The 20,751-nt window shown below is 32.4% G+C and overlaps 1 protein-coding gene across 1 annotated transcript in view; it reads left to right on the top strand.

Moving 5' to 3' along the window:
• The first annotated feature begins 1,109 nt into the window (after positions 1-1,109).
• The window catches only part of LOC144852838 (ras guanyl-releasing protein 3-like), a 47,521-nt gene continuing 27,879 nt past the window's right edge, over positions 1,110-20,751 (top strand). The window contains exons 1-7 of the mRNA XM_078710861.1: positions 1,110-1,181; positions 6,958-7,116; positions 9,425-9,530; positions 10,909-11,019; positions 13,722-13,853; positions 14,194-14,344; positions 17,721-17,894. Coding sequence (XP_078566987.1) covers positions 1,148-1,181; positions 6,958-7,116; positions 9,425-9,530; positions 10,909-11,019; positions 13,722-13,853; positions 14,194-14,344; positions 17,721-17,894 — 867 coding nt within the window. The 5' untranslated portion in view covers positions 1,110-1,147. The remainder of the gene's footprint in view (positions 1,182-6,957; positions 7,117-9,424; positions 9,531-10,908; positions 11,020-13,721; positions 13,854-14,193; positions 14,345-17,720; positions 17,895-20,751) is intronic.

Genomic DNA, 20,751 nt, shown 5'->3' with positions numbered 1-20,751 from the left:
TCAACTACTTTAACATAACACAATCATTAAATATATTTTTAATTCTTGACCTGTTACCTATTCTTCATTCTAGTATAAGATTGTTTTTCATTCAGGTTAACAATAAATTTAATTATGTTTTTAATTTAAAGGAAATTGATTGATGACTTCAAATTTTTGTAAAAAAATATTAATAAGTTTAAGTGATAATATGTTTGTAAATTGTGTAGCCCTAGCCTGTACAAAACAAAGCAATTTACTAATATTTTAATATACCATTGAATCATATTTGTATTCAATGGGAGTAGACTTTTTACCTTTTTTATTATTATATTCCTAGAAAAAATAATTTTTCTAAATTTTTTTGACTATGTAATTTTAATATTATTCACTTTGTCAAAAAATATGATCGGAAAAAAAAATATATTTACCTGAAAAAAATTGTAATTCAAAACAAAAAATTATCAAATTGTCTGTCAGACAATTGGTTTTTGGTTGAATTTAACCGTTTATTTTGTCTTTTTATAAATAAAAACATTACTTTTTTTCTGTTTTTTTTTCTACGGGAATTGATTACCTTTATTAAAACTATGAAATTGCCTATTCAAAGTTTGATTTTATTAATATTCATTTTTCATGTTTTGTGGGGACAATACATCTTTAAATTAATAATTAATAACTGTATATTGTATATTTTTATCAAATAACATTGCCGCGCATTTATCTAATAATAACAATGATGATAATAGTAACAATGATTATGATAATGCAGTACTGATTTATGAAATGTACATCAACATTTACATCATCAATAATTGAAATTAATTACTATACAAGATTATAATAATTTTACAAATTACAGGGACGACATGTAAATAAACCGGTCGTATAATATTTACTAAAGGAATTAAAGAAGTATAGAGTGACAAAGTTAAATCCGGGAAGCTGAAACAGACATACAGCATACCTGTACAATAGTATAAGCAGCTCTTATAACAGCTCAGTTGAACTAATTGCTTCATCGTCACGAGACGACCACTATCAGATCTGTTAAATGCCAGTTTCTCCTCATTTATGTGGTGGCTAACAGTGAGTAGAGAACATGCTAGCGAGCTAAAGCTATAAACTATTATCGTTGAAACTGGAAATTAATACAAATATTTTGCTAATGAATTCCGAGTCTGTTTTTCTGCTAGAGCCAGGTATGTTTATTTTACTCAGATGTTTCATATTGTGCATTAGACGTGTTTCATTGTGTAATTAATTGTTATAGCTTTGTGATACAATATTTGAAAGTAAACGTAGTTCTGTTATTTTTTAACACCACAATCACATGATTGTTTATAATATTATAATACAAGTACAGCTATTTATTCCATTGTCTCTGATGTAATTTCTATAACAATATTGTTCATAATTTAGCTCTGTACTGTATACGACTAATTAAAATATTCTGAAATGAAAATCGTTGATACTGTACACTATTATACTACTACTAGTACTACTGTATTATACACAGAAGCAGTTTGGATAGGTGATATGGAGTGTTGGGTGGTACAGAGGGTAAGGGTCTGTTTAGCGCTGAAATTAACCGTTAATATAATTTGTATATCGACAGAGCAAATAGGGATATGGCGGTCAATTCAAACGTTGCTGCACTGTAGTTGACTCAAGGTCAGCGGCTGTCAATCAAATAACCGTTATTTTGCGTTTCAGCTAAAAGTTGCGCTGAAATATCCGGTTAAATGGCATTCAAATTCCGAATTTTTAACCAGTTACTGAAAATTTGTCCTGTTTCTGCAACCAAGGATTTAGGATTAATTTATTCACACGGTTAATAACCGGTTATCTTTTTGCAGCAGAAACAATAGGACCTAATAACCAGAGACGTGTAAAAGGTTGATACAATAGGTCAATCAGGGTCAAAATCGCTTGAGTAAAAGCTACTGGTTGCCTGCGACATTGTCGTTCGCGCACTATTTTGATTTTTAATTAGATACTAGTAGTACTAACATTTTTCATTTTCCCCCGGTATTATATCACGTTGGTGTTGTTAAATCCTGTATTGCCACTCAATGGATTAGTTATTTCACCCTATTCATCATTTTCTTCATTCTACCATCTGTTCAATCTTTGTGGTTTGTCTAAGTATATACAGTTAGTGCATAATAATATTAGTTCATCTCTGTTAATTGCCTCAGTACATTATATCATAATATAGCAAAATATGTTGGAATAACTCAATTATGACATCAGGTATGATAATTTGTTGTATGGTTTCTGTGTTTTTAAGGTATTTTAGCTGTTTTTAATTATACAAAATTCTCGAAAAAGAGGAGATTATTACCACTAGATTATAGTGTTAAATACAGTTAAATCTCCCAAAATTAGGGTATGTTCAGATCCATGGAGTCATGCTTTCGTATCGCAAGCAATGTCACATTATAAGTAGCATCGTAAGCGTACCGAATTGGGCAAGCATCTGGTATGCCGGAGTAAATTTGATTGGTTAGAGGTCAATATCATTGATGCATGACTTCCGTATTGTAAGCGTCGTTCACTGATCTATTATCTTGAGCTGCTGTAACGAACGAAAGTATAACTCCGTAGGTCTGAACAGGCCCTTAGACACCCTTGATCTTGTCCATAATGTTGGCAAATTTGTCTGGTTATCCGCAATCTGATTATAATCAGAATTTTAATTATAATAACAAATTTAGAACCATTGGACCATAACAAATTCTCCTTTTGAGAGTTTCCGGTTTACAGAATCTGGTTTCAGGGAAAAGTTTCGATTTCATTTATTTGGCATATTAAACAAGGTAGTAAAACACAACTGAAACTGTGGCAGTATTTACATATTAAATCCAAATACAAATTAATGAAAAAATGACAATGCTGTGGGTATCAGTGCCTGGATCTCAGTGAAGATATATATTATATATACTACTACTTTATATACTGCTACTTTTTCTGGCTGTTTTACTTTATCGTTTTGATTTAGCTTTTTGCTTATTTTATTTTGTATCTCCATTGAGATCCAGCCACTGATACCCACAACATTGTCATTATTTTCAGTAATTTGCCTTTGGATTTATATTATATAGATAGTGTACACATGAATGTTAACAATGTCAAATTTTATAGTACCGTTATTTTAATAGTATTATTATTATTTTTTTTGTCTAACTTTATCTCCCTCGCATCATTTTTTTTTTTGATTGTCTGTATGCCACCGTTAAAGTTACAATTAAATTTTCAAATGATTAATATGTCAATTACGAATAGGAATTAAATATGAATGTACAAATCAATGTGTAAGTAATCCAAGATAAACCATATTGCTTTGCACTATTGAAATAATTAAGATATATTTTTTCAGTGTCGTTACGTAGCACATGGTAAATCAGCTACGTCATAACCAACGTTTTCATAATAACCATTTTACGCAACAGTCGATATTCCCAGGTATGTTTCTGGCCACGTGCCAACCTCTACGATGTATTAAAATAGGATTCTACACTTAAAGTGACTACCCACTGCAACACGTCACAAGCGCGCCGTTATAGGCTAATGGCTTTACTTTTGTGAGCTCTTCTGCGGAACGACACAACATGATAATAATAATGGTTTATGTATTTGCTTTACTATTTATCTATGTAAGATAGGATTATAGCATTATAATATGATTGAAACACAAAGCAACAAATGTATAGTACTGGTTTCATTATTTTCTTCACAATTAATTATACATATACAGTAACCTATTAAAGATGTATTGTACCCCTGAGAAAATAATTCTTACAATTTGTTTTTGTTGAATATGCCATTTTAATGTCACTTAATAGTTAAAAAAGGTATTTAAATCTAAAAAAGTGTAATTTTAAAGCAAACAGTTGTCACATTGACTGCCAATGAGTTTTTGGTTGAATTTAACCATTTATTTTGTCATTTTATAAAAAACATTAGTTTTTTTTTCTACGAAAGTGATTAACTTGATTAAAACTACAAAATAATCTATTCAAAATCTGATTTTATTAATCTTTATTTTTCATGTTTTTGGGAGACAATACATCTTTAAGGAATAGAATAGGGGATATATTAATAAAAAAAAAATATCCAAAATAGTTTTTCTCCTAATGGAACTAATAGTCGGTTTCAACAGAATGATGCAAAGCATCCGTGGAGTTTCTGATTAATGTACAGTATGGAAGCATTGCCAACGAGCATTGATTTTGTGGATCAACTTCGTATGTAATGTTTCTATGGATATAAAGTCTGAAATAAAGTGAAGTGAATTAATAAATGAATATGTCTTTGAAAAGAAGTACCGTACCTGTGTCATCAATACATTAAATTAATTTGGCTGAAACACTTAATTGACTCATTATATATTAACCGTTTATAATATTAAAGACCCCTTCCTTACAATTTGTGACGTTTTGTAAAAATAATACATATATATTACTGTAAAAACATTAAACCAGGTCATTCCTTGTCTTAAATGTACGTTTTGTGGTAAATTATGATAAAAAGTGAGAAACAATGTCTCGTGGACGGTCTTTAGGCCTAGACTAGCTAGGCTTAGTTTTGTAGGCCTACAGTAGCTGGTAAATATCGGTAACTAGCCTGACGTTGTATAGTTGCTGCGTTGATCGGTATCCGGTATTTTCACTGAAAAGAGTCTTCCATTTGTTTTGGCCTCATAATCGATCGAAAAGTGGGTGAATTACAGAAGAAAAACAAAAATATCAATCTGCGCGCAATGCATTTTGGGATTTATAGCGGGCCGCTATAATGATTAGAATCGACATATTTTTCACATTTTTAACCGTTTAAAAACGAAAAAATTATCGCAATAGAACCATATAGTATTATTTTTACATTAAATATAGTTTGTGATCTTAAATTAGATCTAAAAAACGTAGGGAAGGGGTATTTAAGTATGATAAAACATTTTGACATAGGGTAAGAAATACAGTATTCAATAATAATATTGATAGTTCATTATATAAACAGGCTCTTCAATGCACTTTTGTAAACATTATTACTCTGGTCATTTTGGATCAAACAGTATGGAAAAACAAAAATGAAGACCTTACATATTTCATACCACAGACTGATAGCTATCTAATACCCACTTAACCACAGATCTTGTTATAAACCTTTAGGCCACCTACATTACTGTTTGACCGCTTTGTGCCCTTTGCTTTTAGAAATAATCATTTATGTAATTAATGTTTTTTGATTTATCAAACTGATATCAAACTAGCAGTTTTGTTTTTTTTTTAGTATGTGACAGAAATGAATGTGTTGTTCACCGTCATCACAATTTTAATTAATCTAAATGGGTTCATTGACAGTTTAATTCTGTTTGACATGAAATAGTACTTCTGAGTCAGAATCAGGGTTTAAATATACAGTATATGTACTGTACATTAATACCGTTTACACATAACATCTGCATAATTTGTAACAAGAATAATAATTTATTTGGAAGCTACACTTTTAAAACAGTGGCACACTTCTTGAATGAAGGCGCGTCCAGAGTACAGTAAGTAAAATAAAAGTTAGAGGAAAAAAAATGATTTAACAATAGGCCTATGTACAGTACAAGGAAACTTAAACTAAATTATGTACAAGATATTAAAAAAAATGTGTAACATAGTTTGATCTTTATTACACATTTTCATACAACCATACACATAGTGATAGTTGGGTGCTACAGTAATGATTACTATGATTCAGTTTAATACTAGCAGCGCAATTGTGCAGGAACAACTCAAAGCATCTCGTGATTTTCCAGAAAATTGTCTTCACACTATGCAAACCTGGTTCCAACTTGCTGTGAAAATGGTATTAGTTAAAAGAATTATTTAAACTATACAACCAAATGGGTGAGCATAGTACCAAAGTTGGCTGTGGTGCATTATAATTAATTGTCTGAATTTAACATAATTTATAGGGTGGGATTACTTACTATATACTTGAGAATTGGGATTTTCCCAATATACAACCATACTTTTTTACATGTTTTGTTAATAGATACTATACTAATCATACATTATATTTTTGTAAACAAAATCTTGAACAGGTGGGTCAAAAGCGGTTGCGATTCAGGAAATAAAAAATGGCAGATCCAGGATTTTGAAATGGGGAGGTCTCAGGGCCTAAAAATGGTGAAATGAAGTGCTTAGCTTACTGTAATTTTATGTCCTATCTTTTGCATTACTATTTGCGAAATTTCGCGCCTGTTAAAATTGTATATTTAGCTAGCATAACTGTACTGGCTACCTTCTTTTAAATTCATTCAGGAATATTTTACTTGCTCTCTTTTTAAAAACTAGTTTTATAATATGATTGATATTGATGGTGTAGACTGCTACTTTAGCTTCATATGGCAATTAGTTGAAAGCTTATTATCCATGTAATGACATGAATCAGGTTTGAAACTGAAAGCTTTAAACTGAAAAACAAAACCAGACAGCTCTGATAATTTACCTATTTATAATATTTGTTTCTTATTTACATTGTACCATTAATATAATTATACACACAATATTATTGTTATATTATTAAATACAGTAGAGCTCCGTTTAAATGGACACCTGTGGGACCCTTTAAGGTATCGTCTGTAGGCCTATAAAACACATATTGATCCCCCGTGTTCACTAACAGTACAGGTGTTTCTTTGGTGGAGGGTTCAACTGTCCAACTGTCCATTACCTACTTAGGTTGGTTCAGGTAATCAATCAATTGTAGAGTGGGTGCGGAGGGTCGGATAGGGGGTGGAGGGTAGGGGTAAGATGTCTGTTGTTTTTAAAAGGTTATTCCATGATTTTTTTCTAGATATATTACATTTGTTGTCCTAATCCATAGTTCAAACATAATTTCTCTATAATTGGAAAAAATAGAAATTAGTAGTGAGTTACTGAGTTGAAATATCTCAATTAATTTATTGTTTAAATTATCCAACAGGGAGCATGACACTGGATAGCATGATAACGAGGCGGAAGAAGCTGTCAACATCATCTACATACAGTGAGTCTATGGAAGAGGATAAGGTACTCTTTCCTGGTTTGTCTGTCAAAGTTGCTGCCATTGATAAGTTAGCTGAGCTCTGTGTAGAATGTTTCGGTAAGTTGTTGACTCTGACAAGGCGGAGACAAGGGAATCAAATCCTGTTTCCCACTAAGCGAATATATATTTATCCTCACTGGCTAAACGCTGGGGCCCAGAGCATGAGGAGCCCAATTACCCAGCGTTGGAGGGTCTCTTAGGAGTGCCTTTTCCCATTGCATACACCAGTAGAGTGTAAGGACTCCAAAACCTTGAATTAATTCCAACCTTAATATACACTGGTTGAAATTAACAAATATACGGTAAACCTTAATACAGGCCTCATCACTCTACATACAATAATTATTAACGATTTATTTTAAACCTAAAGGCTTATATGAATTATTGTCAATAGGTTAGATATATCTTAACCTTCATAATAAGTACTATAGTATGAATAAAATGTTCTAATTTGTTTTGATAAGCAATCGATATGATTTATTCATTTATGTATTTATTCAACATATCTATGCAGGATGAAATATTACAAATCTGTTTTACGTATTCAGATTTATAAAGTGTATATAGAATGCCATGTAAATTTGATATTTTACGATGTATTGTCCCCCAAAACATGAAAAATATAGATGAATAAAATAAAGCTTTTAATTTTTCCCCCCAATAAATGAACAAAAATAATGATTTCGCTTTATAAAATAACAGTAACATTCAACAAAAAACAAGCATCATTAAAAGACTTATTACAACCATGGAGGTATACAACCATGTTACAACCAACGACTAGTGATATTAATAAGTATAAACAAAAATGGCTAAACTTAAACACATATAATAAATTAACAAAAGTGCATTTTATACTCTCCAAAAAAAGGGCAAATACCTTGTTAAAAATTGTTGGGATAATCATAAGCCCATTGGCCCCCTGGATTTGACGATGACAAATAATTATTATTCATTATTACTTGCATGAGCTTCTCAACATTTTATGTTGGTTCTTAAAATAACATAATAATTATATTGATTCTTTTCATGTATGTAACATTGTAATACTACTGTAGCACGGTTAGTGTTTACAGAAAAAATGCTTAGATTAGATTAGTCTAGGTCAAATGAATTAATGGATGATTGCTGGTTAGATTGATAAAGAGGTTTGGCGATGTTAACATGAGTGCATTTTCATACAGTTGACACATACGCAATGGCTGTTCAGGCATTTATGTTCATTTAAAAATTCCATAAAGCTCTGTCTACACTATCAAACTAGTTTGACAACAAAAATATGATGTGCCCTAATATAGAAGTGATATGAATTAAAAATTAACTTTAAAAATATGTCAATAACTTCATTCCAAAATACAATTAATACACAACATTTAAACTAAGTTTTTTTTTTCTAAAATTGATTTCTATTTTTAATGTATATTTTCTCTATTATTTTGATTACTCTTTTTCTTTACTTATGTTTGTTATGATATTTCCAATTACTGTACCACTTTGAAAATCAATGCACTAGTACTGAGAGTGCCTGCAGAATAAAGAAAGAATAAATAAATAAATAAAAAAATAAATATGCCGAATATGATAGTGATAATACATCATCATGTCCATATATGGGCACATCACATTTTTTTGATAGTGTATACAAAAATGTATTAAAAAACACTCAATATTCATGTGACAAATCCTCATTCTCTCACTACATTAATTTATAACCTGTTTCTGATGGGAATAATAATAGCTTGTTAATAACTATGTAAATAAATTACCCCAATTTAGCAAGAAATCAGGACAAATTTTAAATTACATATACAATGGAATTCTTGAAATAATGCTTAATAATATCAATTCTTTGGGTTTAGGGTTAATTTATTTTTATTTCAAAGAAAATTGATCATATACTGTATGTACAGGATGTGATGTTGATTCATTGAACTAAAATTTTATTTAGCAATTTATTTGTAAAAAAACTGAATAATGATATACTTGATGCCAAAAGATGTATTGTCCCCCAAAAACATGAAAAATGAAGATTAATTGAAGCAGATTTTTAATAGCTTATTTTGTAGTTTTAATCAAGTTAATCACTTTCATAGAAAAAAATAAACGAAAAAAAAAAATGTTTTCACTTTATTAAATGACAAAATAAATGGTTAAATTCAAACAAAAACCCATTGTCTGACAGCCAATTTGACTATTTTTTGCTTTAAAATACATTTTTTAGGTAAATACATTTTTTTTTTTCGATCTAATTTTTGCTCAAAGTGGATAACTATTAGGTGACATTAAAATGGCATATTCAACAACAAAAAATTATTTTTCAGGGGAAAATACATCTTTAATTTGTTTATTTTGTTGTATTTTTCAGATGACGCAGGGCAAGTTATCGAGGAATCCTCATTCCCACGTGTACTTTTTTTAATGCATGAGTGGTTTATGCTATCAGAAGAACTTGCCACTCAGTTTCTTCAATTATATCCTTTTTGAAATTGTAATTGTTTGTAACTATTTACTTGGGCTCGAATCTAACCCCTAGCCATCAGCGCAAAGCCCAGACTAGTGATCTGGAAGTCGTGGGTTCATTTCATTTTGATAATTTTTCTGCAAAATGAGCCATTCGATTTCAGTTCTTGGTCATTCTGATGTACTGTATAAGCCCATCCCAACTTTGTGTTCAAAGGGATGCCTGGTATGGTATATAACTCATATCTGTAAAGCTCTGTCTACATTATTAAACTAGTTTGACAAAAAAGTGTGATTTGCCCAAATATGGTAGTGATATGACATCGTGTCCATATATGGCCACATCACATTTTTTTGTAACATATAAAATGAGATGTGCCCATATAATGGACATGATGATGTCATATCACTACCATATTTAGGCATTCACTACCACTTTTTTGTCAAATTAGTTTGATAGTGTAGACACAGCTTTTAGGTACAGTATATAAATAATTGTTTGATTTTTAAAATGATAAATTTAATGAAAAACTTGTTTCGTCTTCAGGATCCTACAGTCAGTTTAGGGTACGATTATGTACATTTGTAATGTTTAAATCAAATTCAAAATACCTTTTATTAATCTAAATTTTAGATCTATTACCAACAATTGAAATTCTACTCTGTCACACCACCCACATATCGATCAAATATTCTGAGAAGTTCGTGAAAATGAAATATAAATGTATTATTTTCTATACAAGCCCCCGAGTAAAAACCATTAGTGCACGTGTTGTTGTGATATATGTAATCTAGCTTTCAAAGATATTTAATAAAAGTAGTTTTAGTTGGAATTTAATTGAATTGAAATTACTATAGATTTGCTATTGCACTGGTGTGCTCAAAAGAACCAACATGGGCCTATAGAGTATTTTAAAAGCAGTGTCTCCTATCTGTGTCTTAATATTCATTTTGGAATATAATATTGTAAAATGATGCAGAAAATTATAGCGGCACCCAAAACCTTAAATGAAATTGATTAGTTTTTTCTCACAAATCAACAGGCACAGAAGAAATTCTAAACCACCCGCATCTTTCAGTATATTTATTTATGCAGTCAGATCTCCGAAGAGATACAATACTTTTACATAAACCAACGCACAGAACAAATTCTAATTTTTTTTTCTAATAATGGCGAAAGCTGAGAGGATTGTTGGTGTTGTACATAATGTGTAGTACTAGGGTTTTATAAAACAAATTTCAATTTTTCTAAAAAATGTGCAATTTATATAACCTATGATGAAATAAAGCCTTTAACTCACAAAAGGTTTTAGAACAGGGCGTTATGGTATGACATTAATATTTCAAACTTATCAGTATTTTGTTTGTCTTTTCTTTAATCTTTCTTACGTATCAATCCAGCAATAAAAGTCAGTGTAACAAGTCGACATGTATGCATAATGCAACGTTTGAAGATTGTCAGGCTTTTAGTTACAGAAGAAGGATATGTCATGCTATAAGGTATAAACTACTATAATATATATATACATATTAATTTAATTCAACATTATATATACTAATAATTTATATATACATATATATAAATCCAAAGGCAAATTACTGAAAAAATTACAATGATATAAAGACATTAGGCATAGAACAGTAATTCTAAACCGCCCGGTGATATACTGAAATTTAATTAATTAATTTGAAACGATAAAGATGAGGAAATCTGTGAGAATTAGAAAAAGTCGACCCAATCGGGATTCGAACCCGGAACCTTCTGCTTGATATGCAGATGTCCTAACCATTAGACCACTGGGAATAATGGTTAGTTAATACATGGTAATGTGCAAACCCGATTGGATAGCGACTCTCTAACATTCTCGACGGAACAGCACTAGTCCCTCAATTGTACGCACGCGCACCAGAGATCAAATTGATACGCCCTCATTTATATATATATATGTCTGCTGCGTTAGAGGAGGTACACAAAGAATTGGGTTCAGAATGAACGATGAATGGTCGTTATGGTGTAATCAAATCAACGATAGGATGAAAAATGTAACAAATAAATTGTGTTATTTTCTAATAATCGTTTATAAAATCCGAGTGATTTTGGGACTCTAAAAAACGTCCGATTGTGATTTGCAAGCTTTCTGTGTTCAGGATTTCCATTGCACCTTGTTATGGTGATAAGTTAGTTTACATAGGCCTGTCATACTAAATGAAACACACTGCGTCAGACATAAAAAAAAACCTGCTATTTTACTCATCACTCGTCCCAATGTAATTGTATAAAATATCATAATAAATAATTTTTATTTGCTACTATTTTTATTTAAATCAATATTGCATTCAATCTGCCTTATTACATACTGTACATAATATACACATACTTCATTTTTTTTAACTGTAGGATGGTCGATAATATTAGAAGTTAGAGATTGATCGTAATAGGTTAATCAAATGGAAGTAGTTTGCTAATGGGATAATCTGTATTCATTTCAATGACTCTAGTCTCGACCTAATTGATGACAAATTATTTTCTGATTAGTTTTTTCTATTGTAAAACATGCATGCATATATTCATAGAACAAAATAGTCCATAAATAGATTGGTTTTAGTCATTCTATTTCCATTGTCTACGTTATGCAAATTAATTAGTATAATCAAATTATGACATCATCAATTTAATGCAATGATTAATGTTATTGAGAGGGCTGTACTGAAAAAAAATTATTTTGCAAGGGCACTATTATTACATTTAGAATAAAAGAAACAAAAAGAAGAAAGAGAATAAGTGACAATTTTGTAAAGTATGCATTTATGGTTCCTCAGGTGCAAGGTTTTTCTAATACTGCCCTGGAAAACTGACACTGCTCTACACTAATTATTTATAAGCCAATCTTTTGTAACTTTGGCATTTTGTAAGTTACAGCTAAATCTGATGCATGCCTAATACATAGGATAAAAATGGTAATTTTCTCCCCTTGGCGTCATAGTCAAAGGTGTTCTCCTGCCTTTCACCATCCAAACGTATGTTTTCTAGATTCATCGATGATATATATTAAATATACATTTTTTATTAACTTCTCTTTCAAATTCAATAATATAACCAATAAAAGTAATTAATTTAGTTGATTATTTTTTATATTCAATTGTTGATTGATAGAAACATTAATTGATATGGAATATTCATATAAATTCTATCTATATCTAAATGTACTTGATTTTATCAAGTTACCCTTGATAAGATTAAATTAAATAATATTTGTTTTAACATAAATACAGTACATATGCTTCCATCTTCTATATCAATTTATGGTAATCTCTTAAGCAATGGGTGTGGATTTTCCCTTGAAAAAGTATTAACCCAGAAACCAACACTAAAGTTCTAAATACGATATTAAAATGAGATTTTTAGAGCAGGAAAATAATTGGTTATTATATTAGAAACAACTCCCTGATTAAAATAGTGTGTAAACACAGGGGGGTAATTTCATACTAAATGTTTTTTCTGCCACTAAATTGAAATTTAGATCCCATTCATCGTACAGTATACAATATCCATATAACATTATAACGTCCAGGGCTGGAAGAGAATTTGTCAATTGGCAGACTGTATCGTAAAATAGGCCTACTCAGTGTCTACAGCCCTGGACTCTTTGGACAACCCCCTTAAAATAGTCATGTGACCGCCCCTGAAACAAAATTGTTTGTGGAAATAACAGGTTTAAAGTGGTGTGGTGTTTTTGCAAAAACTCTCAATAGATCACACAAGTTGGGGACCATTTAACTAACACTTACTTTTTAATTTTAACTTTAAAGCTGTTGTTTCTTTTTATCTCATTAACTGTATTTTTCATTTTTCGACCACTAATTATTACCCAATGATGTACCAAATTTTTAGGAGCGAAAATCAGGCAACAAGCTGTTCTTCACACCAGCTGCAGATATTAGAAATTTCATTTTTATGTGAAAGTTGGAGGAATTTTAAAGTCATTAACAATTAACTTATTATAAATCCGTAATCGACGACAGAAGCCTTTGTACTCTTTTCTCAACCCTTGCCACAATAAAGTTACTAAAATGAAAAATAAAAATATGTTGCTCTCCTGTATTAGTGATTTCAACCTGTCTTTTTCACATAATGACTTTAATAGCCTCGCTAAACCTGCAAACATAACACGTACTAAACACTATGACATTCTGTTCTTCAGGTATTGGATAATGAACTGGCCTGTTCATTTTGATTTAGACAAGAAATTATACGGTGTACTGCAAGAATTTCAAACACTCCTACACGAAGATGGAAATTCACAACTTATAACTATTGTCGATGTTTCCAATTTGTAAGTTTTTGAATAACATTCTTGTTTGTTAACATGAATATCATTCAGAATGATGTGTAAAGTGAGAATAAAATCTTCCAACGAAAGTTATATGTCCCACAGAAAATAAAAGCAAAGATATACACAGTGCAAGATAGATTGCAATGCAATGATGTAGGCACAATGCAAGTGAGTTGACCAATCACAAGCGACAGTTCAGATGATCCATCGTGTTGTGATTGGTCAAATTCCTTTATGTCCTTGCATTGAGTCCAAGTGAAAATGGTGCTAAATCTAATTTCATCGCTTGTACCATCTCACTTTCTAATGCAGTAAAACTACATTTTCTGACTTTTTTTAGACCATCATATGACTGGATGCGTGTCGTATCTGTACGGAACCCTCTCCGTGGAAGGAACCGCAAAGTATCTTTAGTCTTCAATCATTTAGAGCCAACAGAATTAGCTGATCATCTTACTTTTCTTGAGTACAAAGTATTTCGGCGTTTAAATGTAAGTGTACAGAATAGTGTTATGTATGTTCAATACAGATATGGATTTAAGTGTATGTGTATTACATTCAGTTTTTCAGTTTTGCCGGGAAACTGAACTGGAAGTATTCAAAGAATAAAAATGCACCTGCATTTCATAATTGAATATATTTCGTACAAAGAACCTTCCGATTTTAAAACATTGTATGTGACCACTTTAGGAGACATAATTTGAGCAATAGAATTCAAAATGTATTCCTTTACAGATTTTCGCTCTAATATTGATATTATTATTTTCTCGAAACATGTCAAGACATTTTAAAGAAATTTGCCTATTTATCAAATGCCTCACAATCGTGATTTTAACTCGAAAGTTTGGTGAAATCATACATGATTTATCTAATATGGATATGTTTGAACTACTATTACATTTAGACTCATAAACATTCATTATTTGTATAATATTATAATCTCTCTCTATTTTCATACCGCTCATTTTCCCTCTATTTATAAATTATTATTATTATTACTGTTATTATTTCCGTTTCGCAATCCAAGATGAATATAACAATGCATCGTAATTCCTTGACTTAACAATGGCAGTCACTTAAAGTGTTTGCAGACTCTTAAGTACATGTCGGTTCTCTTCAGCGTGCATTTAATTAAACGATCACACTTCACGCGTGACTGATCACCATCGAGAACATGATTGCCAAGTTCAGCATCAGATCAGCGTATACTTGGATTGTGGCGAATGCTGTAAAAACATGTTTGAGCATAGCTTGTTAATTAATAATAAGTTTTATCACTTCTGATGTTTATTCATTTATAGCCATTTTGCATTTTTGACTTGTTTGATCGTTGTTCCAAAATAAGTAGAATATCCGTAACTTGAACATTTGTAATAATTATAATTTTATAGGATAATTTGGTAAGATATTTTAAATTATTTAGTGATATATATAAACTATATTTTTACAATATAGTTGAATTAAATTAAAAGAGTGGTAATTAATTAATAAAAGATTTTTATATGGATAGGAAATAAAAACATAAATATTTGTTCAATGGAATTAATTGAATTCATTAATGTAACATAAACTATTACTACTATATTAATGTATACAGTAGGTATTATTATACGGAGGTATTAGCCCACACTCGTGTATAAGTCCACCCTGAGGATAGCCCTCTTTTGTGTATAAAAGTCCACCCTGAGGAATAGCCCACACTTGTGTATAAGTCCACCCTGAGGATAGCCCTCTTTTGTGTATAAAAGTCCACCCTGAGGAATAGCCCCACACTTCTGTATAAGTCCACCTTGAGGAATATCCCACACTTGTGTATCAGTCCATCCTGAGGAATAGCCCACACTCATGTATAAGTCCATCCTGAGGAATAGCCCACACTCATGTATAAGTCCATCCTGAGGAATAGCCCACACTCATATATAAGTCTACCATGAGGAATAGCCCACACTCATGTATAAGTCCACCCTGAGGAATAGCCCACACTCATGTATAAGTTTACCATGAGGAATAGCCCACACTCATGTATAAGTCTACCCTGAGGAATAGCCCACACTCATATATAAGTCCACCCTGAGGAATAGCCCACACTCATGTATAAGTCTACCATGAGGAATAGCCCACACTCATATATAAGTCCACCCTGAGGAATAGCCCACACTCATGTATAAGTTTACCATGAGGAATAGCCCACACTCATGTATAAGTCTACCCTGAGGAATAGCCCACACTCATGTATAAGTCCACCCTGAGGAATAGTCCACACTCATGTCTAAGTCCACCCTGAGGAATAGCCCACACTTATGTATAAGTCCACCCTGAGGAATAGCCCACACTCATGTATAAGTCTACCATGAGGAATAGCCCACACTCATGTATAAGTCTACCCTGAGGAATAGCCCACACTCATGTATAAGTCCACCCTGAGGAATAGTCCACACTCATGTCTAAGTCCACCCTGAGGAATAGCCCACACTTATGTATAAGTCCACCCTTAGAAATAGCCCACACTCATGTATAAGTCTCTCCTGAGGAATAGCCCTCACTAGTATAAGTCCAGCCTGAGGAATAGCCCACACTCATGTATAAGTCCACCCTGAGGAATAGCCCACACTTATGTATAAGTCCACCCTGAGGAATAGCCCACACTCTATAATCCAATCTGAGGTAGTAGCTCACACTCATATATAAGTCCACCCTGAGGAATAGCCCACACTCATGTATAAGTCCACTCTGAGGAATAGTCCACACTAATGTATAAGTCCACCCTGAGAAATAGCCAACACTCATGTATAAGTCCATCCTGAGGAATAGCCCACACTCATGTATAAGTCCACCCTGAGGAATAGCCCACACTCATATATAATCCTATCCTATCTGAGGTAGTAGCTCACACTTATTAAAAACTTGTATACAGTATGTACTATCACCTGTTGATAGGTGAGTCAAGGCTAGATTCTAAACTACCTATTCATTTTGTTTTATTTTTAATGGTAAAAATAAATTTCTTTTCTATATTTGAATTGAAAATAAAAGAGGAATTAGAGCTGGAGGGACTTACTACTGGCAAACTTAATCTATTATTATATATTTTAGGTCAGATGTTACCAATTAAATCTAAAAATATATTCAACATAGATAGTCGTCAAATATAGATGCTATCAATAACATAATGACTTGGATGAGAACCATTATGTATTTTGATTGGATAATATAAAACATTGAGTATGTACTCAAGAATGTTGATTGGTTAATCTGAATCGTTGACCCTTTAAACCTTATTTAAAGATACAGTTGCACAAAACTAGAGTATGTTAAAAAAGTAAAATAGTATTCCTTTTGTTTTAGTTCCAAGCTATTTTCTCAATCGTATATATTATTATATGTACGACATATGTATACGTATATATACATTTTTCAAGCATAGATTTTCTCATTTATTTATATTATTATATATACGACATATGTATACGTATATATACATTTTCCAAGCATAGATTTCTCATTTATGTATATTATTATATATACGACATATGTATATGTAGGGCTAGTGTTGCCCGAAAGCTCTGCTTACTTTTCTGGCTGTTTTACTTTATCGTTTTGATTTAGCTTTTCGTTTTTTGTTTTTTTTTTGTATCTCCATTGAGATCCATCCACTGATACCCACAGCATTGTCATTTTTTCAGTAATTTGCCTTTGGATTTATATATATTTTTAATATATATGTTCAAGCATTGTTACTTTGGGAATATGAACATCTTATTATCCCCAACTAGTATGTTGCTATACCCTCTTTATCCCACTATTCAACCTTTGACCTCTGTGCTATATTCATATTAATGTTAATCCGCCTTGTCTTTATTGTTTTAGTTTGGTGATTTTAAAAGCTATGCCCTGAGCGGTCAGCTGAAGGATAACGTAAAGTTGGAACGTTCGGTTGGCCTATTCAACGGATTATCCATGTGGATTCAATGTATGGTACTAAGTCGACACACGCCAAAGCAAAGGGCTGAGGTCATGGAGAAATTTGTCAATGTAGCAGTTGTAAGTATATACTGTAGTTTCTATATTTATAAAGTTTATTTTTAAATTACTGTATGTGACCAAGTATAATCCCATGTTTTAGTATAGTCCCACCCACAAATTTAGGCTGAATTTAGACACAAGGATTTGGTCAATCCATTGTTAATGTGATCTGAGTATAATAATCCAACACCCAATTTTTAACAAATTTTTAATCATTTGGCCCACTCGGTCATATGGTAATTTATTAAATTAAATTTATTTGATTAATTAATAATTAATTATTATTATTTTTTGGTCCAACTGAGATAAGTTTACTTTTAGGTTGGTCCTCATTTTTATGCTTTGTATTATTTGTATGGCATTTGATGAAATAAATGTTTGTTGAATTGGAATTTTGAATTTAATTCATTCATCATATTGTAAGTACGTTTTATTGCCGTTTTTATCTAGAGAAACACAATTCAATTCAATTCAACAACATCAAATGGCATACAAATATATAGAGCATAAAACTTGTCTCAGTTGGCCCTTTAACATGGTTTCAAAATATATATGTTTTTGTTGATAGTCATTGTCTATATTGCATAGTAATAGAGCAGGAGCCCAGAGGGGTCAACCTAGCTGGAAAGTTAACCAATTTCTATGCATGTGGCAATTATCTACGTACATATCAATGTATGGAAATGACAGTCTGGCGCGTTTCTTTTGGTGGGTGTGGCTAGGAAGGACATTGTAAAGGGTCAAAAAAATGAGCTAGATCAGCTGAAAAGTTAACCCCGTGAAATATTTTGCAAATTGTTTGACATAGAGTGAAATATAAGGAATGGCCATTGCCAGACGATTTTAGTGGTGGGAGGTGCCTGCCAGACCCCCATTTCTGGGGGGCCAAAAATGAGCTAGATCAGCTTAAAAGTTAACCCTCTGAAACTGGTGGGAAAATGTTCAATAAACTCATACTTATCATGAATGACCCTTGCCAGACATTTTCAGTGGTGGATTGTGCCCGCCAGACCCCGTCAAACACCCAACCCCCCAAAAATTGAGCTAGATCAGCTGAAAAGTTAACCCCATGAAATATTTTGCAAATTGTTTGACAAAGAGTGAAATATAATGAATGAACATTGCCAGACGATTTTAGTGGTGGGGGGTGCCTGCCAGACCCCCATTTCTGGGGGGCCAAAAATGAGCTAGATCAGCTTAAAAGTTAACCCTCTGAAACTAGTGGGAAAATGTTCAATAAACTCATAACTATCATGAATGACCATTGCCAGGCATTTTCAGTGGTGGATTGTGCCCGCCAGACCCCGTCAAACACCCCACCCCCAAAAAATTGAGCTAGATCAGCTGAAAAGTTAACCCCGTGAAATATTTTGCAAATTGTTTGACATAGAGTGAAATATAATGAATGAACATTTCCAGACGATTTTAGTGGTGGGGGGTGCCTGCCAGACCCCCATTTCTGGAGGGCCAAAAATGAGCTAGATCAGCTTAAAAGTTAACCCTCTAAAACTGGTGGGAAAATGTTCAATGTACTCATAACTATTATGAATGACCATTGCCAGACATTTTCAGTGGTGGATTGTGCCTGCCAGACCCCGTCAAACACCCCCACTCCCAAAAATGAGCTAGATCAGCTGAAAAGCTAACCTTTTAAAACATGCTGTAAAATGTTCAGCATGATCCCTAGTATAATAAATGACCATTGCTAGACATTTAAAGTGGTGGGTTGTGTCCGCCAGACACCCATTAAACAGCATGAATGACTAAAATGAGAACTACATCAAATATCCCAACACCCGACATTTTAGCATATGATACTTTATATAGTACCTTATTCTATCTACAGTAGTTTTCACTAGTTACAACAAAAAGCAGTCTTATTTAATAAGCTATGACTTTTCTGCACAAATTATTTTAAATTAATCCATATATTCCTCTTCTGAATCAGAGTCTTCACTCCATGCATCGCCATAAGAATCACTTGATTCTTCGATCTCTATTTCTTCCGTTTCACTGTCAATTTGTCCTTTTTTATTCTTGATAGACGGCATTGAGCTGTTACAGTTTCCCCCAATTCAAGACCAGCAAATGTTCTCAGCTCCGTGACTGCCATGGCTCGTTGAGTCATAGTCAATGACCACCGGCGCATTGCATTTTCCGAATTAGGAAAGGCAACAATCCCTCTCATACTTGAAGAAGAATCACGATTGACCGTCTGTTCTAAGGAAAGGTCAACAGCTGATCTACTGTAGTGCTTATTTGTACGTCTGATGGAAAATGCTCCTTTTTCCAGTACTTCAAGCAACTTTGGGTCAGCGTTTTTCAGTTTCTGTATGAATAGGCCCTAGAGTTCCCCATCTGACGTAGTTAGGTCGGTTCAGGGCAAAGTAAACAGATAATATGGTTGGAAATACATTAATGTAGCCAGTGACATCATTTGTTTTCACACATCTCTGAAGTTCTCTATGGAGTCGATTAATAAGAAAAATGTAAATAGCCCAGAATTGTGCTGTTGAACCTATATTTCCAGTAAGCACTGACTTGAAGTAATTCTCGTACTTCTGCAGGTGATTAATTACAACAGGATCCGATATATGTTCTTCAATCAATGATGGGTCCAAAGGTGCAGTTGACATTATTTCTTGAAATGTGTGATGATCTTCTGCATTTATTTCTTGAAGAAAGCGTTTATACAACTTTTGCTCCAAGACATTGGCAAGCAATTGGTGAATTCTAGTACACTTTCCTTTGATGAAACCCATCATTGACCCCTCAGCCAAGATATCTGCTTCTTGGAGAATATATTCGATACCGCTGTCGTTAATGTACGTTCCAACTGCTCCGTAGAACGCCAACTCTAGAAGAAACTGAACTC

The sequence above is a fragment of the Antedon bifida genome, chromosome 9, assembly GCF_963402885.1.
Source record: "Antedon bifida chromosome 9, ecAntBifi1.1, whole genome shotgun sequence".
NCBI lineage: Eukaryota > Metazoa > Echinodermata > Crinoidea > Comatulida > Antedonidae > Antedon > Antedon bifida.
Note: the sequence above shows the minus strand (reverse complement) of the source record. Positions and strands in the feature narration are given on the sequence as shown.